Here is a 26226-nt window from a genome sequence, read left to right on the forward strand (position 1 = left end):
GCATTTTTGCCAGTAAGGTTACAGTGTGGTAGGAAAGGGAAGCAATGTCTGAAGTTGATCTTGACCAACTCTGTAGTCTCTAATTACAGATATTTCTGCATTCTTGCAAGGAACTTAGCATGGTATTCAAAGTTCTAGAATGTGTAAACTCAGCAATGAGGCAGTAACCACCTGAGTGTTCTTTCAGACGCAGAACTCTCTACTGTGGAGGTTCGTTTTTTTGTTTTGTCTTTTGACAGGTCCTTGAAGCACATCCAAACTATCCAAAGATCAGAAAGGAAATACTTGACAAGGCCCGTGCATCATTAAGAGCATAACTTTTTTTTTTTGAAGCTAATTGACTTATTAGTATAAGGTGCCTTCAGAAACTGTTGCAGTGACAGAGACCGTATCAACACAAATGTATTGTGAACATGATTAATTTGCATTGAATTAGAAGTCTGGATCATTTTCAAGAAAAGTCTGCAGCCCTGGAAGGAACTGTAGCTATTCAGCAGAAAATACTGCTTGCATGTATGGTACATAAAACATCATCCAGAAATAAAAAATAACAAAGACCACAAGCATCTCTATAGAATACTGCCCAAGTGCATTTCAGATAAACACACAACTTGGATTCTAGTGACTTACTGGAGGTACACTTTCAATCTACTTTTCAAAGTTACACGTGTAGTCCACAATGTATATAGCAAGTATTCTATGCAACTGTGTATTTTTCAGAAAAGTAATAAAATAATTCTAAATACAAATGCATACAGCAGTGTCTTTCCAGATAAATGCTGTGCAGGAGGTAGTGCACTCTTCTATTCTGTGTCCCAGCATTGTCAATATGTTTTAGGGAGTATAATTCAGTATTTTTTTGTTCATTTGAAATAGTGCTCAGCAGCCTGTCCAAAGCAGTGCAGGCATTATCTTTGTGTATTGTCAAGATGCTGGATTTTGGTATGAGAAATCAATCTATTCATGATTTCATATGTTTTTATTTTTACATAGGCTGCAAATACACTGCTTTTTCAAGATTAAAGAAGTTACATGCATTGTTCTCAATGAAACTTTCATTTTTAATGAAACGCTAATGTGTAAAATTAAGATCTTATATAAAATTAATTAAATATTTAACAATTATGCAAATTTCTACATGGTATTTTTTACTCATGCTGTATTACAGGTTTTCATGGAGATAAATATTTGTCCTGTTTAATTTAGAGTGTTTTGTTTTGTATCTTGCATGTAACACGCTTGTGGATCTTTAAGGGATTGATAGAATGAAACAACAACTTAACGTTGACAACTCAGTGTTAAGGCTACACAAGAGATGCTGTTGGAAGTTGTATATAATCTTGCCTATCTGTGACTGGGAGCAATGCCTTGGGTAACTTATAGCCTTGTTTCCTGAACAGATTGATATATATCCTGAATGCAATGATGCTACCTACTGGACATTTCTAGATCCTGCATTCAAGGAAGTTCTGAGCTTTTGGTCAGCCAAACTAAAATTAATGGAAACTAACAGGTAACGGGTGTATAATACTTCTACAAGTTTGGTATGAAAGAGTTGACAAAAGACTTGAGTAAGTGGCCTCTCCTTCCACAGATAACCTTGAAGCTTGTGCTGTAAATGTATTTTTTTTTGTACTGAGCACAATACGGGAAGAAAATGACTTAGGTGATTGAGGGAAACTGATAGTATGGGAGTAGGAAGAGGGACTTGGAAGGATTTGAAGAATGCTGAGGCTGGGAGGAGTTATAAGGAAGCTGGCCTTTGGGAATCAGATTATGAATCCTTAAGCTGCTGGATTTTTTTTTTTTTTTTCACTGGTAAAAGATTAAGTGCATAGGGCTCTTCAAGGCAGTTTCTAATAAGAGAGCATTTCTTTATCCACAGACTTTTCTGTATGAGATCGATGTCTTTCCGCTTGCTCCCTAGCATTGGAATAACTTAGCTCAAGTTTAGAATAAAAATAGATACTTTTATGTTGGTTCATGCAAGACGTGTTCAAAATAGGTAAAACTAATCTGTATCTACACCCACTTTTTTATTTTATTATAAGCATAAGATGCATATTGCCATTTCATAAGATGGTTCATAAGATGATATGATGCAGAAATTAGTTGATAGAAATTGGTCTTAGACTTGAAGCTTTTCCTTGCTAATTTATGGTGGAGATTTTTGTTGATTTTAGCATGAAAGAAAAGATTTCTGGAATCCTGTTAGGCTTCCTGAACACATCTAGTCACTAATGTGCTTTTTTTATGAGTTAAGTCTTTAAAATAAGTGTGCAGTTGAGAAACATCATTAGATTTCAATTAAAGAAACGGTGGCTATAAGTAAGTCTTTTGGAGGAAATTTTGCTTTAATAAAATATTAACAGAAGGGAATGGTCATCCCATCCCCTTTTGGTTTGTGTAAGTCAGTTTAAGTTTTTATCCTCAATATTTTTTTTCTTCTTTCAGTGCAGAAGGAATGGTACTGTTTCATTTCTCTTTTACTTTAAGCATGAATTCCAGCTTTCCTTCTGCTTTTACAGTTCTTATTTTAAAATTCATGTCCTGGTAGCTTTTTTTCAGTCCCTTAATAAATGGCTTTGAATGGAAGAGACTCCTGGAGGATGAGAGGGAGGATGGAGGGCAGTCAGTAATGCTTGTTTCAAAGAGCTGCAGTCTTTAGCATGATGTTGCTTGGCAACCCATCTTCCACTTTGCCTTTGTTGAATAAAAGAGGAGAGCAAAGCTGTGGATTCTATTGATTCATTCACTGAAGCTGGGAATCTGGGCATCCTGTAGCTATAGCAACGTGAGCCATAGGTGTCACTTCCTCTACTGTCCTGACCCTGCAGGTACAGAATGCCTGGAGGATCTTCTAGAGGATATGTAAACTTTCTTTTTGGGGGAATGATACTCTTTCCTACTTTTTTTTTTTTCAGATTTTTACCAATATTAGGAAGATGGCCTAGAAAGTAGAATTGCGTGAAATAATATAATTAGATGAAATAAATTAGATTCTTGTAGGAAAAAGAGAAATAATTTACAGTTCCCTTTCTGAGCCAGGTTTGACTATCTTGAATCAATTCGTAAATGCGCCTGCAGCAATTTTCAGAAAGGCTCATAACTCAGGAAAGTCCAGTTTAACAACCTCAGCCTTTATCTTAGCAGTCATTAGAGGGGTGAGCAGCTCTGCAAACATTACAGTTTAAACAGCGCTTGTATTTATCAAAGAACTTGTTGAAATCGTTCTGTAAGCACTGTCTTGGAGCACTTTGGGTAGGCTGCTGCTTGCTAGCAAGTGCATGGGAACACAGCAATTGGGGAGCTGTTCCTCTATGCAGTAAGCAGGAAAAGCAGGAAAAAAATCATCATGCAGTGCTTCATCTGCTTGTGCCTGTGCCACTTCTTACAGCCCGATCACTGCTCTGTCAGCTCAGGCTCTTTGCAGCCATGGGTTTGATTTTGCTGTGGATTTACCTCTTGAATAATTTCCAAACAAACAGACTTTTTTTGACTGTTATTTAAATAAGTGTGTTCTTTTTTTTTTTCCTCTGCTAAAACTCTTCTTTTGGTACTTATGCGATACGGTACTTGCTCGAAGAGGAGCAGAGTGCCTGATCTGGATGTGGGTTTGAAGGAGTGTTCTTGAAAGAAGTAAGCATGCTGCTTCTTGCAGCCTTTACTCGGGAAAGTAACGGATGGAAAGACCTTTGATAGCTCCAATTTCGGAATGGCTTGGCCTTGCGGCTGCCCCAACCTGCGGGTGGCTGCTGCAGCTCCAGCCTCAGCTTTCGCAGGTAGAAGGAAGGAGCTCTGGACAAAATGCGAGGGAGAAGAAGGTGTTGCTGGGCAGAACCATTCCCTCGTGCCCGGCTGCTGTCGGCGTGTTATCTCTGCCCTGGAGCCGCTGCCACAGCTGTGCCTCCCTGGGGCCGTTACGCCACCGCCAGCTGCGCCGAAACGCTGCGGGACCTCTTTTGCACCTGGGGAACTTGGAAACAAACTTTCGGTCCTTCCTTTTGCTCAAAAGCCTCGTGCTTTCCGAGAGAAGCGCCGTTCACTCCGTCCACGCGCGCAGCGGGACGTCCCTTCTCTCGAGCGCTGATTTCGCCTCCAGCGTTTTGTGCCGTCTCCCAGCAACGTGCGCGGGCAGCGCTCGGCCGCGCGCGGTGCAGCACGGCGGGGATTGGCGAAAGGTCGCAACGCCGCTCTGCCGCGCTTCCACCGCGATCCGCCCGTTAGCGCGCGCGGCGGGTACCCCGCTATGCGAGGGCGTAACGCTGCTCCGGGCGCGGCGCGCGGAGGCGGCTGAGGGGAGGGTCCGCGCGCTTCCCGCCTCCGCCTCGCGCACCTGGCCGCCAGGTGAGGCTGAGGGCGGGGCGGCGCGCAGGCGCAGGGCGGCGCGCACCTGGCTGCCGACGAGCGGAAGGCGCCGCCGCAGCCCCCGTGCGCCGTGGGCGGCCTCCGGCCGGGGCGGGCACCGCGCTTTCCTCCGCCGGTCAGCCGCTCGCCCGGGCGGCCCTTCTTCCGCCGGACCAGGTGAGCGATGGGGCCCGCGCGGCTCCGCTACCCTCGGGTGGGCGGTCTGGGGGAAGGCGCGCGGCTGGGGCCGGCGGGAGGTGGGGAGGCGCCCTCCCCCAGAGCCCCCTAAGGCGTTCGCCGTCCCCTCTGTTCGCCGCGCGCGACCGTAGCCGGGAGTTGGCGGGGGGCGGCCCGGAGCGGGCAGGGGCTGAGGAGCGGGGCTGGGGGGCTGCCGGCGCTTGGGGCTGTGCGGGCCGGGGCCGGGCGGGGACCGAGGGAGGTGGCGGCGGCGGTTGCTGCCACGTCTCGGGCCCCGTAGCGGTGCGGTGACCGCGGGGTGTCCCAGCGGGGTGTCCCGCAGCTCCGCGTGCCGCGTTCCGTACTGCGCTGTGTGAGAGCGCGTGGTGGCCGGGCTGCCTCTTCCCAGCGGTTCGTGTTACGCGTGGCTTTTACTCGTTTTCTTAGTATTCAAGAGTTGGCAAGAAGAGTTACTTGCGATACAGATAGAAACGAACAAAGCTGAGGCTAACTTTGTGTAAACGTGCTTATACCGAGAAATCTTTATTAAACGTTTTTACTGATCTGACAAAAACTACCTTACTGGTGACTTGCGTGTTAAGCATTCATCTCAGAGGGTTTCACACGTTAACCTTCTGTTATGAAACCCATTGCATCTTTTGCCCTCATTCTGCCCGTTGGATCCCGCCTAAGGGCAGCGCTGGGCTGAGGGCTGAGCCCGGCGGCACGGCCGCTCTGCGGCTTACTGTGCTGCTTTTAGCAGGGTTTGCCCGCAGCCGGGTCGCTTTGTCATCTGCTGCTGCCTTCCTGAGGCCTCCATAACAGTAAAGTAGAAATTAAGTTGGTTGTAGAGGGTAGTTTGGTTGCTGCTATTTCTGTTACTCTGTGGGGAGCAGCGGAGCAGCCCTTCCCTGCCCTGTGGCTCCGTGGCCGTTTAACCTTGCCCTGTTTTTAGGTGGGGCAGCTGGGTGCTGTGACCGCTGTCAAAATAGATACGGCTGCCCTTTGTGGGGCGGCCCTTGGTTACCGATTGCATTGCTCTAAGAAATTCCTCTGCGCTTTGAACAAACGTGTGCCGCCTGTCTGCTCGGTGAGCTCATACGGTGTGCAGGGCTTCCCCATTTCTGGCAGTGCAGGGAGTCATGGTTGTAACATGAACTGATGCTCAGTTGCTCACCGGCACGTATGAGTTTTTCTTCTCACTCTGCTCACCTCTGTGTTTATCTTCTGTAAGATTTGAAAGTGCTTCAAGTTTCTGGACTGCAAAGCGCTACGTTTTGTGAAATGCAGTCTTAGTCTCTTGCCCACCTGCCCCAGAGTTGTCTGCTTTTCCTTAGCTGATACTGATATATACAGCTGATACTTTGCGCTGTAGGTTATAGTTCTGCTTATAAACAGCGGAACAATGTCACAGAACTACTTACAGCTACTTAGGAATAACATCCTGTAGTCAAACCCCTACTTTCTGTTTGTTATGTAAGTTTGTTCGGCAGTGACACGCAGAACTGGTCAGGTGAGGGCAAGAGCAAAGCGATGGCATCTCAGGGTTTGCAGCAGTTTGGCAGTGACTGACCCAATAAAGCTCAGTGCGTTTCAGAACAAACAAAGCAAAAACATGAGGAAGCTTTTTGTTTGTTTGTTTTTTGTTTCTTGCCTTGTGCTTCTGGCTTAAACAAATTTTAAGGCAGATCAGAGTGTAAAACTATGACTTCGGGGCCTGCGCTTAATACTTAGGTGCTGTTCTTATCTTAGAAACAACATTTCTGCAATTGGGAAAGAAAAAAATTCTCTTGGATATGATCCAGAGATTGTTTTCTGATGCTTAAATAAAAATCAGACACCAATACTGCAAAGTTATAACAGCAGTTTACAGCTGCCGTGGTGCTCAGTTGTCATCGTGGCATTTTTAGGAGCAGTCTAGAATGCTTTTAACAGCAGCCCAAACCAAACTGGCAAGGAGAAAAAGGAAGCTGCAGTGTTGACTGAAATTTAAATTTAACTCAAATTCGGTGCGTTGTTGTAGTTCCAAGACTGTAAAAACAAGCTATAAATACTGTTTTAATATATTGTTACCGTGTGCTTCTAATTCACCGTTTATTGTCATGGAGAACTATCAGAATTAGCCTCTATCTGCGACCATCCCTTATAGTGTTCAGCTGTAGAAAAGGAATGGTAGTGCTGATACTGAAAGAGTTCTTAGAGGAATACACAGAAGGAAGGAGTTGTGGTAGTGTTATTTTTTTTTTAATCTTAAAGAAACTCCCAAAGAAGACCACTTACAAGGTTGGAACACAGTTAGGTGTTCTGGACTGCCGCTGCTGTTTGAATTTCTTCCACCCCTTGTGTTATCATTAGATTACTGCTAAGTTTTTCATAGTGATCACTGGGGTGGATTACTTCAGTCAGCGCTGGAATAATCTGTGCCCTTAGACTTTTTAAAACTGACACTTGGGAAATGAGGACACTCGGTATTCTTACAACGTGCTCAGGAGCAGAACAAAATTTCCCCTGGCTGAGCCTCAAAGAATGCATCCAGAGGAGCAGCACCTGGCGTTTGCTGATCACCAGCTCGTTGGGTACAGCCCTGCCTAGGGGACAACCTGTGGGAGTTCTTGGTGGAGCCAGGGGGCAAGTACTTGATGCTGGGAGTGTGCAGGCGGTAAACTTAAGCAGCTCTTTTGTTGTTCCCCAAGTTCTGAAGGGCTTTTGCTCTTGATTTTATGGAGAGTCCTAATATTCCACATTCAGCTAAACCCACATGAAAAATTCACTTCAAATTTGGCATTTCTTAGCCATGACCTCATCATGTGAGTGGATGTTCTTCTGGGAAGCAGGTATGGTTTTGTTCAGTGATTTTTATTTTATTTTATTTTAGTTTTAATTGGTAGGAAATTTTTGATTTCCAGGGTAATGGAAGTGCTTATTTCAATAGGTAATGTTTTAGTGGGGTTCATGAAAAGAAGACAAAAAGCGCTGGAAAGCTCCTTAGCAGAGCAACACCCAACAGGTGTAACTGTGTGCCCTTGGCAGATTTATGCTGGTCTGGGGGAGCAGCTGGTCGTTAGTACCAGGTGGTTTTTTTTCTCCAGAATTGGATCAATGTTTGCTCCTCGCAGGCCTACTTTCTCATTAGGGGAGCAGTAAGGTGTTGGGGAAGGATAAAACATAGGCAAGCTTTTAACAAGACTGTGATTTTGGAGCAACAAAGTTAGATTAAGGGTGAAGCTAAATAGTGTGAAAAATGATGTGGCTGGAATCATTCTTAAGGCTTAATGTTGTTACTATTCTTTTAAAAGCATTTTAATCAAGTTCCATAAGCAACATTCTTGGAAATCATCAGAAAGCTATTTAACATCCAAATGAACAACTTTAAAACAACTTTATTAAAAAGCAAAGATATGTTGTGGGCACCAACCCCAAGAAATTTCTCCTTACTACATTGTTCTGCAAAAACTTCTGCTGATTTAGGTTACCGTGACATATACTTTTTTTTTTAAGTGCTTGTCAGTAATGTTGTTCTGACTGAGCTGTGTGCACATGGGTACTGGAGAGAGGCTGCCCTGTGAGGCTGGCTGTTGGCAGGCAGTGTGACACTGGAGCTGGTGGGTGGCATAACGTAACAGAGGCTGTGCATTCAGCTCTCCCGCTGCCCCGTGCTGTGGTGTGGAGCAGGGCGGCTGCTGCCTTTTGGCACTTTTTAGAAGACGTTTGTAGTGTTTATGAGCTTTCTGGTTATTTTCTTTAAAAACAAAACCAAACCAACCTATACGTTGCTTACCTGTGACCTCAAGGAATTGAATTGTGCCACATATTTCTTCAGCATGTCCTGAAGGACCGAACTGTGGCCTGGTCTGTGCTTACTGATGCTGCTGTGCCATAAAAATGTATGAAATGTTTGTGGCGAGTGAAGCTTGCATTGCTGACTACAAAATTTCTCCGGTTAAAAACCTTAGGAAAGATACAGCTTTGGTGACAGTTGTTTGTGTAATATAGTTTGTGTTCTGGGAACTGATACTGTTCTGTGTGATGAAGAGCATTTTTCTTATTGTTAACTACTGTCCCTTTGAGGTATTTCATTGCTAACACTACACTCGGGATTTATCTGTATCAGAGTTCGTGCATCTGTGGCAAAGGAGAAGTATTGGTGCACTTCACCCCTGCTGCACACACTATCCCAAGGTTATCAGTTGACCCTTTCTTCTAAAAAGCACCTCTGAAGCAGCATGTGTGCACTGTTTCTCTGCACAGCTTGCTGCTGTGTTTGCTACTGGAATGTGTGAATCCCCATTGAAAGGCTAGGTTGTGTTGCTCTCCTTGCTCAACCCCCTTACAGGAGTTGTTTTCTCATTCTGGGGGGCAGACGTGTTTCACCTGTGCGTTATGGCACTGGTTATGCATGAGCAGGCAGGGCGGGCAGCTCCACTGCAAGGAAATATGCTGTCAAAGAGAAATCAGAGTGCATGCAGATTAAAAAAAAAAAAAAAAAAAAAGTTATGAAGCAAACCAAAAGCAGAATAAACTGCTATACCCATTCTTGTTTGCTCATTAGTCTGCTTAAGTCTTGCATGACTTGTTTAAAGGCAGATGTGCAAAACATGGATAATGTAAGAAATAGTCTTGATGAATTTTACATTGTGTTTATTTTGCTTTACAGATACTTTGACTGTTATGTTGTGTGGATCACGAGTTTCCTAAGGATTTGCATATGCTCAATTTGTGAAGGAAATAATCCCAAATAAAATTAACAGTAATTTAGGTTAAATTTTTGGTAAAGCGTACCAATGCACATGAAATCTTTCTTGAACAATATGTTAGTGTGCTATCAGCAGAGCTAGCAGCAGCAAAAATTTAATTCCCCAGAAGTATGTGCAACAATCTACATAAGACATCTTTGGTATTATCTAGACTTTTCTTTTTGTGGGAAACTAAGCCTAAGTTCATATAGTGTACATACATAAAGCTGGGGAAAAATGATGAAGCGAGCTTAGCGTAAATAATAGTTGTTGCATTGGTTGAAATGCTGAAAGCAGACAATGAAAATCTGATAGCTGCTTTTTTTTAACTCTAACAGAACTATTAAGTAAGTGGAAACTAAGTGGTACTAAGTCAGATAATGGATTTGTTGTTTTTCTACCCTTTCTAAGTAGTCTTAGGCCAGGTCATCGAATCAGAAGAGAGTCTTAAGCATTTGACTTGAATAAAAATTCAGGTCTCAAATTGAAGCATTATTTAAGTGTGAAACTTTGGTGAAATTCAGTGTTGCTATGTAGAATTACCTTCTGCCTGTCTTTTCATGCTACATCTCATAACAGGATGTTCATCTAAGTTTAATCTTTACTGCCATGAAGAGCCCCAGAGAGGTGGTTGGAGAATGTTGATTTTTGTTGGTGGTACAAAGAATATTTGAGGGCTGTGGTGTTTGAAAGCAAACCAACCTACTGCCCTCCTTCCCCAGTGTTTGCCTGACTGACTGTGCCCAAATGACTGCTTGTGAAATAAGGAAACTGCCGGACTTCTCTTACGATATCAAATACCTCAACTATAAAAAAAGATGTTTATCTTTTCCTGTTTGAAGATGATTTTATTTATGTTGCTTATTGATTCTAGGCTTTAAGATATACCAATATTACCCATGCCTGTGCACTGTGCACTGAGAAACAATAGTGTAATTAAATTTTCTTTTTTTGTAGTGTTATAAAAGCATTTGTGGTTAACAGGCTGCAGAGGCTGTAGGCTCAAGCTGACCACGGGCAGATTTAGCAGTAGTGGTTTTACAGGTTGCAGACTCCTTGATGGTGCTTAGGGTTTTACTTTCTGTATTGGGTTTATGCAGCAAGGTTTTGGTAGCAGAGGGACTGATGGGTGCTTTCTGTGAGCGCAGCTGCCCTGCGCTGGTCTCAGCCGGCTCCAGCACAGCCCTGCTGTTGGCCACAGCTGAACCCATCAGTGCAGCAGGTGGTGAATCTGCGACCGCCTTTTTTAAGAAAGGGTAAAAAATGCTCTGCAGCAGCTGTGAGAGAGGAGTGAGAAACATGTGGGAAGAACAGTCCTGCAAGCACCAAGGTCAGTGAGGAGGTGCTTCAGGCATATGGCTAGACAGAAACAGTAGGTAATGTAATGCAATGAGTGAACAATTGGGTCAGGCTCAAATGGCTGAACTAAATAGGATTACATCAGGTTGGTGGCCAGTCACTAGTGGGGTTCTGCAGGGCTCCATTTTAGGGCTGGTTTTATAAGTGATCTGGATGCAGGACTCGAGCGCACAGTAAGTAAGCTTGCAGATGGTACTAAATTAGGAAGAGCTGTTGGCTCACTCAGAGGTACAGAGGCTTTGCAGAGAGGTCTTCGCAGTTTATTGGGCTGGCAGTCGCCAACTGCATGAAGCTTAACAAGAGTAAGTGCTGGATTCTGCACCTGGGATGAGGCGATCCTTGATTTATGTACAGGCTGGGGAATGAGGGGCTGGACAGCAGCCCTGTGGGGAAGGGATCTGGGAGTTCTGGTTGCCAGCAAGTTGGATCTGAGTTAGTAGTGTGCCATAGGGTGTATCAGGCTCAACACTGCTGGCTGGTCAAGAGAAGGGACTGTCCTGCCCTGCTCTGCCTAGGCGCAGATTCACCTAGATCATTGGGATCAGGTTGGGGTGCCATAATATAAGGACATAAAGCTATTAGAGTGCCCAGAGGAGGGCTACAAGGATGGTGAAGGTTCTGGGGGGAAGTCATCTGAGAAGCAGCTGAGGCGCTGGGTTGTTGGTTCAGCCCAGAGGAGCCTGAAGGAAGGCCTCATGGCAGCCTGCAGCTCCTCATAGGGAACAGAGGGGCAGCACTGAACTCTGTTCTCTGGTGACAGTGATGTGGTGCAAGGGAACGACATGGAGGGTTTTTGGAGAGAGTCAGGTTGGATATTAGAAAAAGGTTCTTCACCAGAGGGTGGTGGGCATGGAACAGACTGCCCAGGGCAGTGGGCACGGCCCCGAGCTGCTCCGGCAAGCTCAAGGAGTGCTTGGACAGTGCTCTCAGACATAGAGTTTGAAATTGAGGTGATCTTATACAGAGCAAGTTGGTAAATTGGTTATGATCCTTTCCCCAGGAAAGAAAGAATGAATTTATTCTTAGTTTTGCTGTATATGGACATCTGTTGCAGTGCAAAATCTTCAGGTCTAAATAAAATTGGGAAAATAATATGTAAGACAGAAGTGGATTGGATTTTTTTAAATGAGTTTTCTTGGAAAATTTATGAGCATTGTGAAAGGTATTTTTTGTATATTTTATTATCTATGTAGTGATGCTACAACAGGATCAAGTAGTAGTTCCACTCTGTAAACTACCACAGTTGGATATAATGTATGGGTTTATTAAAAAAAAAATACTTTAGCTTTGAGATAAACTGTAATATAAACAACTGGATACCTGACCTACAAATTCTTGAGGGAAATCAGGTGACTTTTTTTTTCCTATTTTCTACAAGTTCTATCTTTGTGTGCATATATCATTGCACTCATTGCACCTTTTCTTTTTTTCAGTGTTTTTTTTTATTTTTTTAATTTTATTTTTTGCAATTCTTTGGTCAGTAGTTAGCAAGCAGAAATTAAGTGTGCCTTTTGCCTGGCTGCAGCTTGGTTCTTTTCTCAGTTCACTTAGGTGCAGCTTATACAAAAATAAAACCTTGCTTTGAATTCAGGATGTTGCTATTTTTCCCTTTCTTGTGAACTCCATTTTTACAGAGAATTTAATTCAGATCACTTGGATGCTGGGCCTCAACTATTTTTCATAGTTCCTTGTCTTTGAAAGCTACTGAGTAATTTCTTGTCTGTTAAAAAAAATAAATAAACAAGAGTAGCTGAAAGAAGAGAACTCTTTAACATACTCTTTTAATGAGTTGCAACAGAACGTGCCAGAAAGATATAGAGATTTACTGCTTGATACACAGCCTAAATTATCCCACTCCCCATTACCTGTATTAAGTCTGCGTTTAACATGTATAAAAGACAACTAAATGAATCTTAACAATTTCTCCCTTGACCATCTGGTTACTTGAGTCTGATCTTGAAATGGAAATCCGTTTTAAAATATTGGAAGTTTTAAATCTCTTTGAGGAGTCCTTTCTGTCTTCATAGTTCACTTTTCATATTGGTCTTTCTACCTAGAGCTTGCCATATTGATTGCATTTGTTTTCCTTCTATCCCACTACTGAACTAAAATTCCCTTGGAATTCCTTAATTTTCAAAATCTGGAAGAACATTAATGTGAAGTACTGTCTTTATATAGAAATAATACTTTGTTCTTACTGGAATGCCTACTTTCTGATGCTTCAGTTTGAAGTGTGTTGACGGAAGAAAATGTGGGAAGTGCATCTCGGGTATTCTACAGATAGGTTAACCCTTTCTTTAAGTCATGGACATGTGATATTTGACATTTGGGAGTTTGAATTAATACCTGCCCATTAATTTATTGTAGCTCTACATTGTTGTGTATACTGTTTGTCTAACATGTTACTTTTTGTTTTAATTTTCAGGTATTATATTTTCAAGATATGCTGTGACATAGTATTAAAGAACACCATTCAGAGAAGCTTTTGTTTAGTGATAAACTTTTAGAACTAGAATGGCTTTGAAAATAGTGCCTAAACTATTCAAGAAATTATTTTTTCACTGGAAACTTTGGAAATTCAGCATTATAGTGTTTGTCTTTCTAGTATTTTTATTTTTATTGCAACGAGAAGTTGGTGTCCAAGATTTTAGAGATGAAGGAGGGATTGAGCCAGTTGTCAGAAAGAAAAGTCATGTATTAGGTCTTGTGTTAAATGCTATGAACAATATCAATGGTGCAAAGCCAAAAATGCAGATAAAAGCACCTGTAAGGCAAACTAAGGTTCCCGGAGAGAGACACTGTTTGCCAGGGCACTATACTGCGATGGAACTAAAACCCTTTCTAGATCGACCCCTTCAAGATCCAAATGCTCCTGGAGCTTCTGGTAAAGCCTTTAAAACCGTCAACTTAAATCCAGAAGAGCAGAAAGAGAAAGAGCGTGGAGAAGAAAAACATTGTTTCAATGCCTTTGCAAGCGATAGGATTTCGTTACACCGAGATCTTGGACCAGACACTCGACCTCCTGAGTATGTGGAAATGTGTATGTCTTGATAGTTGAATACTTGACAGAAATGTGTAGGCTGTGATTTGAGCTCAGCGTTAGATTATCGTTTAGGAAGGGAAATATCTGGGTGATACATGGCAATTTACAGTACATAATGTTCCCGAGTGCAAAAGTCAAGAATATTTAGAAAGGCTCAGGTTTCATGTTAACCATATTTAAATAAGGTTTTCTGCTACGTTTTCTCAGTGACTTTCTGGAAAGCTGCTACATTTTACTTAGGAGAACACTAAAAATATGATTTAAACTTCCGTGTTTTTTTGTTTGTTTGTTTGTTTAGGAAATCCATTCCCTAGTCTTTTTTAAACAAAATATTAAGTGTTAATTAAACCACTAGCATATAATGATTTTGTTAACAAAACAGTAGGACTTCGTGGTTAGAGTGGATTTTGGTTCAGAGCAATCTCTTTCAGTATTCTTCTCTCTTGATGTCAGAAGTGACAGTCCTTACTGAGCTGGTGCTGGTAGCATGACCAGCATGTTATGTGTGGTACAGATCATGATAATCTTTATGATAGCGTAACTGGTGAGACTTGGCCTGTATGTTTTGTGAGGGTTTTGGCAATAGATGTGATAATTGCCTTGGGAAGTATTCCAGTCTCTAGAGTTGGCAGGCAATAAACAGTAAGTGTGCAATTTATGAATACAGAAACGTTGTCTGGTTAGCTTGACTCGCAGTTGGGTTTAAAGTTCTGTTCAGAATACATCAGTCTTGAAAACCTGTATGTTTAAAGTTGTTTCACTTGAATGTGTTATACTGCTCTAAGCATTATGTGGTGTTTCTTAAAAAAAAAAAAAAAAATCAAGTTCTGAATTTGGTTTGTTCTATTTTTCTATTTCAAACTGCATTTCTTCAGTAAATATTTTTTCTTATATTTTTGGATTTCAACAGTAATGGTAACTTAGTCTGACTTTTCAGCTCGGTGTCTGCTGGTCTCAACAGAAAAATGTGTTTGTCTGAATAAGACCTGGGTGCTCTGTGAAATATACTTAAATGTTGTGTGAGAGAACTAGAGCTGAGCCAGTTGTTCAAGTGGAATTCTTATTTGTCAGATGTTTACAAAATACTTCTTACAGCTTTTCCAGTTGTGTTTGTGTTCCAAAACTTGGACAGGAATTGGAGAAGCTGGAAGATTTAGTGTCCATATTTGTACAGTTCCATTCGGGGAAGAGTAGGATTTCTCTTAAGAGTTTGAATCAAAACTTTTTGTCCATTTTCTAACATCTGGTACTTTCTAATCTGTAGATGCATTGAACAAAAGTTCAAGCGTTGCCCGCCATTGCCAACCACAAGTGTTATAATAGTTTTTCATAATGAAGCGTGGTCCACTCTGCTCAGAACTGTTCACAGCGTGATGTACACTTCTCCTGCCATACTACTAAAGGAAATCATTTTGGTGGATGATGCCAGTGTTGATGGTAAGAAGTCTTTCCATTTTCCATTGAATGTATTATTTATTTAGTTGAAAGCATGTTGGGATTACATATAGAATGGGATAAAAGAGGCATCTCCTTATCACCATACTAAATACCAGATGGTGTTCCAAGTACTTTTGTTTTCCTTGAAAATACAAAATATTTCTCCCTCCCTTTTTCTTTGTAAGGATTGTCAAGTATGAAATTTTCTGCTGAGAGGTTTTTAAACCCTATTTTTTAATTATATCAAGGAATTTGAAACCTTTGAAAAACTCAGTGATAACTGTGGTATCAGGCTCGGGAGGCTTGGATCTCTGCTGTATTTCTGTCTGAAGATGCTCTTTTTTGGGTCATAGCTCTTAGTTTTTGTAAAGATTTAATGCGATGATACTCTTCATAATTTGGCATCCACCACCTGTTTCTAGCTGTGGAGAAGTTTTTCTGTTGGAAATCTGGAATTGCTTTCTTATATTTGCTGTGAGAGGTGAAAAAATAGGGAGAGATCAAAAAGAAAGCCTTTAAGAACTAGGTGTGAAAATGAAGAACTAGGAGTGCAACTCCCCCATACTGCTGTTATGCAAACAAATTGGGGGGGGGGGGGGGGAGGTGTCAGTGTAGGAACTGTTGAGTAAACATCTGCTTTGGCAACGCCTGTCCTGGGGAGCTCAGTGGTCTGGACTGGTAGATGCTGGAGGCAGTTGTGAATGCAGTAACTGCAGCCATGCATGGGCTAGGAGCTCTGTCTGGGTGGCCATGTCGGTTCCTGTGGTTGCAGAGGCCATTGGGGACATGGAGGCCACAGCTCTGTGCTGGGCAGAGGCCATGATGGCATTCCTCGTGAGTGGTTGAAGCTGTCTTTGGGTACAGCAGTCAGCATCCTCCTGCCCCAACCACCAGGTGCTGGGGGCTGCTGAGGCTTCTCCCATCCTTCAGTGCTGCCCTGCAGTAAGAGGTGGAGGCACCTCTACTGCCCTATAGCCCCCCTCAGCCTTCTGTGCCCAGTGCTGAGCAAAAGCCGAGCCCTCAGCCTGTCCTGGGCTGCTGTGTATGCCTGAATCCTAAGCTGGGCTCTCATCCCATAGGGCAAATTTGTTTGGCACTGGGGAGAGCAGCATGGGTCACAGGAGTCCCAGTGAAGTCTCTGAAGTGCCAAAAACAGAGAGACACTTACTGGTTTTGCTTTTTTTAATAATTTATTATTATTTTGTATTGTCCTTTTTAATTGCTTACTGTCCAGTCTTGAAAAAAAAGTTCTAATGAAGCAACTTGAATGAGGTTTCATGCTGTCCATCAGCCCATCTTTCTACCCAAACCAAAGTTCTCTGCTTTTTCAGAGGAACAGCTGCCTCTGGAGCTTCTCTTATGCCACTTATGGAGGGCTGCAGGGAGGTTGAGGCCATCAGCTGGACTCTCCCTGTTGTCTCAGTAGAGCTCATAGGGCGCCAGTCCCATTCCTGCCCTCTTCCTCAGGGCTCACATGGAGGCTGCAGGAAGCTCAGGGACATCTACTGGACTCCTATTGTCTCAGTGCAGCTGCTCAGTGGATTCCTGTCCTGGTCCTTCCCTTTTCCTCAGAGCTTGGGGAAGAAGAGGTGAGAGGCCTCGGGGAAGGATAAGGATGGGAGACAGGGAAGAAAGGGTGATAGGGAGCAGCATCTGATGCTGGGGCTCTCTGGTGGATGGTGACATTTTAGCGCCAAGATGGAAATTGAGAGCCTCTGGTGTGCCAGCAATGGATGAGGTACCGTCTCCAAGCAAGCATGATGTTATAGCACTTGCCCTGCCCTGATAAAGGTGGATCCACTTCCATTGGTTCTTCTTCTGAAGGTAGATCTTCCTCCATGGGTTTGACATCGCCTTTGGGTGGATCCATGTCCATCGGCTTGGGTTCGTTGCTGCTCCCTTGAAGCCTAAGCTTCTTTGGGGGAGGAGATACGTCCTCCTACGCAGATGTGGGAAGGAGGGTTCTATCTAAATTGTCCATTGTGCCAGAATAAGCTCACCAAGACCCAAGTCTGTTGGTAGCTGGTTTTCTGTTGGCAGAGTTCCCATATTTATGGTGGTTGGCAGGGAAGAGGCTCGTGACATCAGAAAGCCATGGTGCTGTGATGCTGAGAATGTCTCATGACAATCAAAACATGGCTGTACTGGGAAAGGGGAGACTATGGCCTGAGAATTGCCCTAGTTGTTACTAGTGGGATTCTGCAGGACTACGTTTTTGAACCAGTACTCTTTAATGTTTTCATCAATTATTCCAGTAAAGATCTGGAAGTAAATTTGTGGATGATGTTAAACTGGGAGGAGTGTTGACTGCTTGGGAGTAGAGAGGCCTTGCACCAAGGTCTTGACAAATTTGACAGTGGTCACCATTTGTATGAGGAAGAGCAAGCTCTGGATTCTGCTTCTGGAATGATGGGGGGGAGCTGGCTCTATGTACAGATTGAGCGATGAGGGGCTGGACAGCAGGCCTGCGGGAAGGGATCTGGGGAATCTGGTAAACAGCAAGTTGGATCTGAGTTGGAAGTAGTCCCTGGCAGCCAGAGGGGCAAACTGTATCCAGGGCTGCATCAGGGCCAGCACTGACACCGGACATGGGGAAGGGGTTGTCCCACTCTGCTCTGCCTTGTGCGGCCTCACCTCGAGCACTGAATGAAGGTCGAGGTGCCTCGGCATAAGAAGGACATAAAAGTATTAGCATGCAAAGGAGGGATATGCTGATAGCTGAGATTCCTGGGTTTGTTCAGCTAGATCAGAGGGGAGACCTCGTGGTGGCCTGCAGCTTCTCACAGGGGAGTGAAGGAGCAGCGCTGAGCTCTGATCTCTGTTGGTAGTAACAGGGCCTGAGGGAATGGCATGGAGCTGCATTAGGGAGGGTCATGCTAGATATGATGGAAAGGTTATGCACCAGAGGGTGGTGGGCACAGCCCTGAGATGCTGGAGCTCAGGGAGCATTTGGACACCACTCTCAGATGTACGGTTTGGGGCAGTCCTGTGTGGAACCAGGGGTTGATCCTTGTGGGTTCCTTCCAACTCAGGCTATTCTATGATTCTATGATTATGTGATTTAAGGAGCGCTAGAATTTGAGTGAGTGGTTGCATGACAAGTAGCTCTGTAATGTTTGCTTTAGATGAACTTCAGTTAATACAACAAAGTATCCAAGGGTAAATTGGCCAATGCTTTTAGCGTTTTATGTGATTGCAAATAAATTTCACGAATACGAGGATAAACTTTCCTAGAAAATAAAATTAACAGAAAAATAATCTTCTGTACTTAAGCTGAATGTAAAAAATAATTGAATGAATACTGAATGTAATCACAAATGCAAGTTCAAAAACTTTGTTTAGCTTTAGATGAGCGTGTCTGTGCATACATGCTCATATCAATATATTTACACTTATTGTCAAGACTACATTTAAACGCACCTGCACGTAAAGGGTGTTTAGTTGTACAGCTTAATATGAAGGGTAGACAGAGAGTGGCAGAGTGTGATGTTTTATGAAGGATGTGAGGTTGTGAGATTGTTTCCTGAAGTGTTCATGTTAAGTTGTGGGGGGTTTTGTTTGTTTGTTTGTTTTTGTGGTGGTGTTGGTTTTTTTTATATAGCTCTGTCAAGAGTAAATATTGTAACCTCTGAAACCTGGAGTAAAAAATATATTGTTGAGTAGGTATGTGATGTATGAATCCATGAAAATGGATTTTGAGTTGATATTCAAGCTGTTGATTCAGCATAACAGTTATTCTAGCAAACGTCCTTTTTCTTTTAAAATTAAATTTTCGGTTCTCCAAGCCCTGTTGTCTGCCAGTTGCTTCTTCCTACATCCTCACCCTCAACAAAACTCAGCCCCTAAAAATTACATTCAACAGTAAGGACTTGTTCACTGCTTTGATGTTGAGGTCACTGCTGGAATTAGAATGAATTGTTCATCCTGTTCGTTTAGTAAAGTGAAATTTTAGGCTGTGGTGTACATACTCAATATCCTGAAAAAAATTTCTCTTTCTAGAATACTTGCATGATAAACTTGATGAGTATGTGAAGCAATTTCAGATTGTTAAAGTAGTCCGTCAAAAAGAAAGAAAAGGTCTAATCACTGCACGGTTGTTGGGAGCTTCAGTGGCAACGGGAGAGACTCTCACCTTTCTGGATGCTCATTGTAAGTGAATGTTGTCTTTGATTTAATGCTGCAGATTTTTTACGAGTTATGAAATGAAGTTTGTATTAGCTCTTCTACTGCTATTCTGTGTCACTGAGAGTGCTATTTAGAAACTGTGTTGGCTTGCTGTAGTCATGTTAAATTATTCCCATTGCACTACCATATAGTCAAATTGAAAATTCATTACTTGTTCCCATTTTTTTCTATAGGTGAATGCTTCTATGGCTGGTTAGAACCATTGCTGGCAAGAATAGCTGAGAATTCTGTTGCTGTTGTAAGCCCTGATATTGCTTCTATCGATCTCAATACTTTTGAATTTAGTAAACCATCTCCTTATGGGCATAACCACAATAGAGGAAATTTTGACTGGAGTTTGTCATTTGGATGGGAGTCTCTTCCTAAATATGAAAATAAAAGAAGAAAAGATGAAACCTATCCAATCAGGTAAATGTAACTTGAATAATACCTTTCAATTTTCTTGGTTTTTTTTTTTGTTTGTTTGTTTTCTAATAAGCTGTTTGTAAATGAATTAGTTATTCATATGAGTATGGTCACAAGTCTTAGCATCTTAGATGTTTTATGTAATGTTTTCTTTAGGAACCAGGTTATGAATTTTAAAACATGTAATACAACACACTCTTTGCGCTCAGACATGTTACTGGTCTAAAGGAGTAGTAACTTTCCCTCCATACAGGGAAAATGCATTATTTTTACTGATACTGTCTGTTAATCTAGTTTGTTAATAAGTTACGGTAAAACTGTAAAATGAGACTCGATGTGGACAGATTTAATTGCCTGTGCCAGGAAAATGTTTTAATGGAGTGAAGCACTGACAAATGCTAAGAAACATCCTAGAACAGTAATACTGAGTTTTTATATCTATGTTTAGGAAAACCTACCTTAAACATGGTTTGAATCTTCTTTTCCACAGTAATCTTCTCTTTTTGCAGAACACCTACTTTTGCTGGAGGTCTCTTTTCAATATCAAAAGAGTATTTTGAACACATTGGAAGCTATGATGATGAAATGGAAATATGGGGAGGTGAAAATATAGAAATGTCTTTCAGAGTAAGTTTAGCTACCTACTTAATACTGGTTTCTACACTGGCAGTCTGCATGATTTTTGAGGACAAATTAGTATTGTATCTTGACTACTCTGCTTAATCAGCCATCTAGGACATAGAAAATTAATTACTAATAACCTATGAAATAAGCTACAAACTTGCTCACTAAAGTGATTTTTTTTTTAAATGTCATTAACGTTGATAGCTGAAATGTACGTTTTACAGGGTTTACCTCATTAGGAAATTAACTTACAGTGCTTCTGATATATATATATATATATGTACCCTTGCTGCTAGTGTTGCATTGTTCTATTTAAGAGAACAGTGACATTGCTGACTTTTTTTTTCCTTCCATCTCCTTAATCATAACTGCATTGCACTTACACAAAAAATGTTATTGTTAGGTATGGCAATGTGGTGGACTGTTGGAGATCATGCCTTGCTCTGTTGTTGGCCATGTCTTTCGCAGCAAGAGTCCCCATACTTTCCCAAAAGGTACTCAAGTGATCACACGTAATCAAGTCCGCCTCGCAGAAGTCTGGATGGATGAATATAAAGAAATTTTTTACCGAAGAAACACAGAGGCAGCAAAAATTGTGAAACAAGTAGGTGGTGGTGGTGGTGGTTTTAGAAATCACACTTTCTGCATTGAAAATTTTGGTGAGCAAAAAGTTATTTATTGACGAAGTATGTTTGAAGTGTAGATATTTTAGTGAAAATGCAGACACAGTTCAGTTTAAAAAAAAATATTCTATTTCTGTAATTTAGAAACTTAAGTTAAATCTAGGCTTTGGTGGGGAAAGTTATTTGTTTTTCTAAGTGGTCTGGAACTTTGGTAATTTACCAGCTGGAACTTATGCTTTTCTCTTAGAAGATGTTTTTTATCCCTTAATATGAATATTGTAGCAGTAATAGCATTAGATTTCCCAAGCAAGTTTAGCAGAAAAACACAACTGGATTTTGAGTGGGAGATACTGTGTTATACTGACTATTATGCTAGTTATTGAATTAATTCACTTAAGCGCTCTCTTCAGTGAGATATATTCACCGGTTAGCTTTATGGCTGTGATCAGTATGGTCTTTATTTGTTTTTACATTCCCATTTTATAGCGCTGTTAAAGCACTCTATGAACTATGGATACTTCTACGATTTGCATGTCACAATGGTTTTTTTTCTTTCTTGTGCTCTGAAGTGCTGCAGGCAGGATGTCGGTGGTGTTAAGAAAAACGAGTTGCAGTTACTGTAGTAGCACAGTACTTTTTTAAAAAAGATCTACATTTTGATGCAACAGAACAGAATATTGTAGGTTTATATGTACAAAAATATTAATAATATCTATAAATTCCTCTTCCTGCAACAGAAAACATTTGGAGACATCTCAAAAAGGCTCGACTTAAGGCAGCGTTTGCAGTGTAAAAATTTTACCTGGTATCTCAATAATGTTTATCCTGAAGTCTATGTTCCAGACCTAAACCCTTTGTTTTCTGGATATGTGAGTTTAATTTTAATTATTTTCTCTAGCATCTAGAATTCAAGAAATTAGCTAATCCTTTATGCTACTTTAACCATAGTGTTTACATTTTAGCTATTGTTAATTGCTGTGGAGTATTCTATCATTACTGTTGATAAAGAGTCTCTCCTGCGTATCTTGCTATTTGAGTATTTTGTGGCTCTATCGATGTTATTATGAAACTTAAGCAAACATTCTTCTTAAGCAACAGTAGCTTTGCTTAAAGGGATCTTGGAGCCTGATAATACAGTCAGCATTCTGCCCGTGACTTAATAGTGACTGCCACAGAAGTACTACACAAGTTCTAAGCAAGTGGTGAGAGTTTTCCTGAATTGTCAAAATAAATTTAGCTTTATATAGTGAAAAGTCTGAGAGAATTTTTAATTCATGTTAACAAAGAAGACTGTGCTTTGGCAACTGTATACTCTTCTGAATTAGGTTTATGATGAACATTATTTATTTTAAAAACCATTGCATATCCTCTGTCAATTAACCTCTTAGACTTCATAATGCTAAAGCCAACATAATATTAAACAATTCTGAATATTTAGCATGTATTTACAAATAAAACTTCCCTTTTCTCTAGTTTTGAATATTTTGTGTGTATGTTTTCAAATTATAATCTGAATCATCAGATTACAGTATAGTAGCCGTGGAGAATGATAGTTGAGTAATTCACAGTGCATGGCTGTAGGCAACTGTGATGTAGTTAATAGGCTTTTAGGAAGAAAAAAAATACTTCTGTGGGAACAAGATTTTAAAATTTGAGCATAGTAGAAAGAAAAATGAATTAACAGTTGTAATCATTAAGATAAATGTTAAGCTTCTACGCAAGTGGGGCAGTTTATTTTTTTCTCATCCTCACTGAGCTTTTGTATTTCTTTTTTGCTGATAATAAATTTTCTTTAGCTAAAAAATGTAGGTAACCACATGTGTCTGGATGTTGGTGAAAACAACCATGGTGGCAAACCATTGATCATGTATTCTTGTCATGGACTTGGAGGAAATCAGGTAAAATATCTGATCCTTGGATTTTATGATCAACTGTAACATTACCATGATAAAGCTTTTAACTTGATGTAGTGGAATGGGCTCATATTTAGCATGCAAGATTTACATTTTTAATATTTTTGTAAGAATTCCTATATATATATATATATTTGTTCAAGGCAGATTTTTTTTTCTGCTCTTCATGTTGTGTCCCACATCCTACATTCAACATACAGATTCAGATTTTTTACAGAATTGTACTACTTCACATGGTCTCTTCTTTCTGTGCAAAATCTTTTCAGCCTACCTTTACTACTTTCTTGTGTTTTTTTTCTTAACTCTTCTTTTCCTTATGCTTCCTCCTATTGCTTCTGTCTCTGTCAGCAGGACTCACACTGTCAAGGAAGATGGGAATCTGGCCAGTGGTGGGAGACCAAGTGGCCGGCCTGAGCCATCTTTCCTGTCATGCTTGCAGCCTCGTAGTGTGAGGTCAAAGTGATCTACTCTATACTGGCTCGTGCAAGTAAACTACATGACTGAATTTGTCCAAGAGGAGCTTTCTTTGTTGCTTAGCTCTTGTTGGAGCAATGATCTCCTGTTTCTCCTGCAGTATGACTTGCAGACATTTATTGATGTCCGGTACTGAATTCTTCAGGCGCTATAACATTAAAAAAAGTAGTAACTCCCTCCCCTAGAAATGTGTAGTGCTGTTTTATAGTTATTTGGGGAATGAAGTTTGTTACCTGTAGATCCTTAATAACTAAACTTCAACAAAAAACTTTTATTTAAAAATGGCTATATTTGTTTGTTTTAAATAAAAACTTGACTTGTAAAAGCCATCCACTTATGGCACTATTGAAACTCAGACACTTGACCCTAGTCAGTTGATGCTTTCCTAATCAATCTTAGTGGGAAAAGAAATACTGTCTAGCTTAATAGCTACCCTGTTATGTTAGCTTCTTACAGTATTGAACTTTTTAAATTCTGTTCTGGATTAGTACTATATTATCCTTTTCAAATTGTCACAGTTATTAATGCAAGAATACTATATCAAGATGTTATATTAAAAGACCCACTGTATGCTTCTGTTGCCACCTCTCTCTAACTTATCTTGGATTGTACTAAAACTGTCTTTTTAAGTGTGTTTTATGTTTTTCTTCTTGCCATACCGTAACAGCTTGATTTCTTTTAATATAGATTGTGTTAGTAATGCACAAGAGATATGGGTATTATATGGCTTACTTAATCCTTCACATTACAATTCTCTTTTCAGTTGCTTTATGTTTTGCTAAATGGCTAAGCAGTTACCTGTAAGTACCTGTTTCAGGCAGTGATGGTGGGTGCAGGAACTTAGGAGTGAGGTGTCTGTTCTTCAGTGTTGCTCCCATTGATTCCCAAAGCAAGGAGGGGGGATGGAGGCTGGCTAATTTGACAGACAGATGAAAGCAAAAGGGTGCTAACTGAGCATGGGCTGTCAAAGGACAGATATGGCAAAGGCTGACACAGCTAGCCAAGAAACGGTTGTCATGAGACATAATGATAGGAAGCCTGGTGGTTAAAGAAAGAGACCAGGATGTGAGGTATAAAAGGACTGCTGAGTCTGTAACTGTTAGAATTAAATCCCTGAACTATGGCCAAGGATACCTGAGACTTGAAAGTAATCTATCAGGAAATAACAGTAAAATACCCACAAAGTATGTCCTTACATTATGTTTTTCTTTGTAATGACAACATCACAGAGAATCCTTTGTTAGCATTTATTGTTTAATTCAAGCAGCAAAAGTTAACTAATGGTAATCAGTACTGTCCATGTGACAAAATCGGGTTTTGCTTGCTCTGAGAATATACAAAAATGAAAATTGAATAAAAATTTTTAAAGTTACTAAATGACAAAATTAAACTTATCCATGCAACTACTTCTACTCTTAACTAATACAAGATAGAAAAATAAGATTTCTGGGAGTGCATGCAATGAAATCTTGCATTGTGTACATGTGCTAAGTTTTGTTGTTTTCTTTTTTTTTTTTTTTTTTTTTACAATTTCTATGTTTTAGTACTATTCAGTGTATTCCATTGCACCAGAATTAAAAGAGGCATTTACTTTTGGAAACACTTCTAAGATGCGTATGCTAAAAGTCAAAGAAATGATTCTGTAGTTTCAAACTGTTGAATAACAAAAGAAATCTATTGTTTCATTGATCAGAATGTCAAAGTTAATGTAATACTCTTGTTGATATTTATTTACTAAACTTCTAAAAACTTATTTAAATAGTACTTTGAGTATTCTGCACACCATGAAATTCGTCATAATATTCAGAAGGAGCTTTGTCTGCATGCTTCTAAGGGACCTGTGCAGCTTCGTGAATGTAGCTACAAAGGGCAGAAAATCTTTGCCTTTGGAGAGGAGCAATGGCAGCATCAAAAGGTATTTAGACATGCAGTCTAAGATGGGTGTTTCATCAGTGATGGGTTAATTTATGGTTTTTAATAAAAGAGAAAACCCAAGAAAACAGAATTGTGAAGCCAAAAAAGGAGTAAGTTCCTTTTTGGGAAGAAAATTTAGATAATTATAGCTTTTTGGTTACCTGCTCAAAACTTGATGATTTCCCTAGAAGAGTCACTTACAAAACCAGTTGATGTGTTTTATTGTGTATGTCTGGACATGCACTGGAAGTCAATTCAAATACTTTGGATCTTTTAAAATAATTCTTTTTACTGGCAAAACAAGTTGGCACTTGCATACTACTCTTTTCCCGGCCCCCTTCTGCACAGCATGCACCTACTCTTTTTTTACAACAATGAACTTGCAGAAAATGATGTATGGAGGAAAACAACATTTTCAGTGTTCACTTTTTTTTTTTTCCCCTCTTCTTTCTTACCCACTTTAGGATCAAACTCTGTACAGTGCAGCACTACATATGTGCCTTACAGGAAATGGAGAGCATCCAAGTTTGGTTTCCTGCAACCCATCAGACCCCTTCCAGAAGTGGATCTTTGGCCACAACAATTAAGATTTGCTATCTATAGACAGGAGCATTTTATTAAAAGAGCAGTTCCATTTCTAAACAGGGACCATATATGTATACTGCGTTTTAAAGGGATGCATGCTTCAAATGCAGAATTTTTATTCCTTTTCTTTACTATGTGAATTGGATATAAAATGTGTAGTCAGAGATTCCCTAGGAGTCTGTTCCACCAAAGAATGTTTGAGGTCCCAATTAAAGAAAATGTTTACAGTATTTGCATGATAAGACTGTGTGTTAAACATTGATTCGTATCCTGTAGTCCCTTTTCACCTTGGGGACCGTGTATATTGGTTTACCGCATATTGTAAGTACTTCTGAAGACAACTAGTTTACTTTGTAGAGTTACAAGAATGTATTGTATACCATCTGAAAGCCAAAAGGCTGTGTGTG

The 26226-nt window shown here is 40.7% G+C and overlaps 2 protein-coding genes and 1 long non-coding RNA gene across 13 annotated transcripts in view; 2 read left to right on the forward strand and 1 right to left on the reverse strand.

Moving 5' to 3' along the window:
- TTC21B (tetratricopeptide repeat domain 21B) overlaps positions 1-2738 on the forward strand; it is a 33195-nt gene extending 30457 nt beyond the window's left edge. For 3 of the 6 annotated variants that reach the window (XM_422022.7, XM_040704211.2, XM_015289741.3), the window contains one exon: positions 240-1201. In XM_422022.7, coding sequence (XP_422022.4) covers positions 240-317 — 78 coding nt within the window. In that variant the 3' untranslated portion in view covers positions 318-1201. Of the gene's footprint in view, positions 1-239; positions 1202-1400 lie in introns of those variants that run through there. The other 3 variants (XR_005861701.2, XR_005861702.2, XM_040704210.2) reach the window with 3 other exon arrangements.
- On the reverse strand, positions 238-4373 carry LOC121113405. The gene is made up of 2 exons (XR_005861705.2): positions 3969-4373; positions 238-3798 (listed from the first exon to the last, which is right to left on the reverse strand). It is a non-coding gene; the product is annotated as an uncharacterized LOC121113405 (long non-coding RNA).
- Positions 4374-4380: 7 nt separating this feature from the next.
- Positions 4381-26226, forward strand: part of GALNT3 (polypeptide N-acetylgalactosaminyltransferase 3) — a 44983-nt gene continuing 23137 nt past the window's right edge. For 3 of the 6 annotated variants that reach the window (XR_006939914.1, XR_006939915.1, XR_005861703.2), the window contains exons 1-10: positions 4381-4524; positions 13042-13642; positions 14924-15096; positions 19096-19245; positions 19455-19689; positions 20196-20313; positions 20714-20914; positions 21671-21802; positions 22730-22831; positions 25083-25235. Coding sequence is in view for 3 of the 6 variants with exons in the window: in XM_025152655.3 (XP_025008423.1) it covers positions 13131-13642; positions 14924-15096; positions 19096-19245; positions 19455-19689; positions 20196-20313; positions 20714-20914; positions 21671-21802; positions 22730-22831; positions 25083-25235; positions 25699-25821 (1899 nt within the window). In the remaining 3 variants the exon portion in view is untranslated. Of the gene's footprint in view, positions 4525-13041; positions 13643-14923; positions 15097-19095; positions 19246-19454; positions 19690-20195; positions 20314-20713; positions 20915-21670; positions 21803-22729; positions 22832-23194; positions 25236-25698; positions 26062-26226 lie in introns of those variants that run through there. The other 3 variants (XM_025152655.3, XM_004942805.5, XM_004942806.5) reach the window with 3 other exon arrangements.

This window comes from Gallus gallus, chromosome 7, assembly GCF_016699485.2.
Source record: "Gallus gallus isolate bGalGal1 chromosome 7, bGalGal1.mat.broiler.GRCg7b, whole genome shotgun sequence".
NCBI lineage: Eukaryota > Metazoa > Chordata > Aves > Galliformes > Phasianidae > Gallus > Gallus gallus.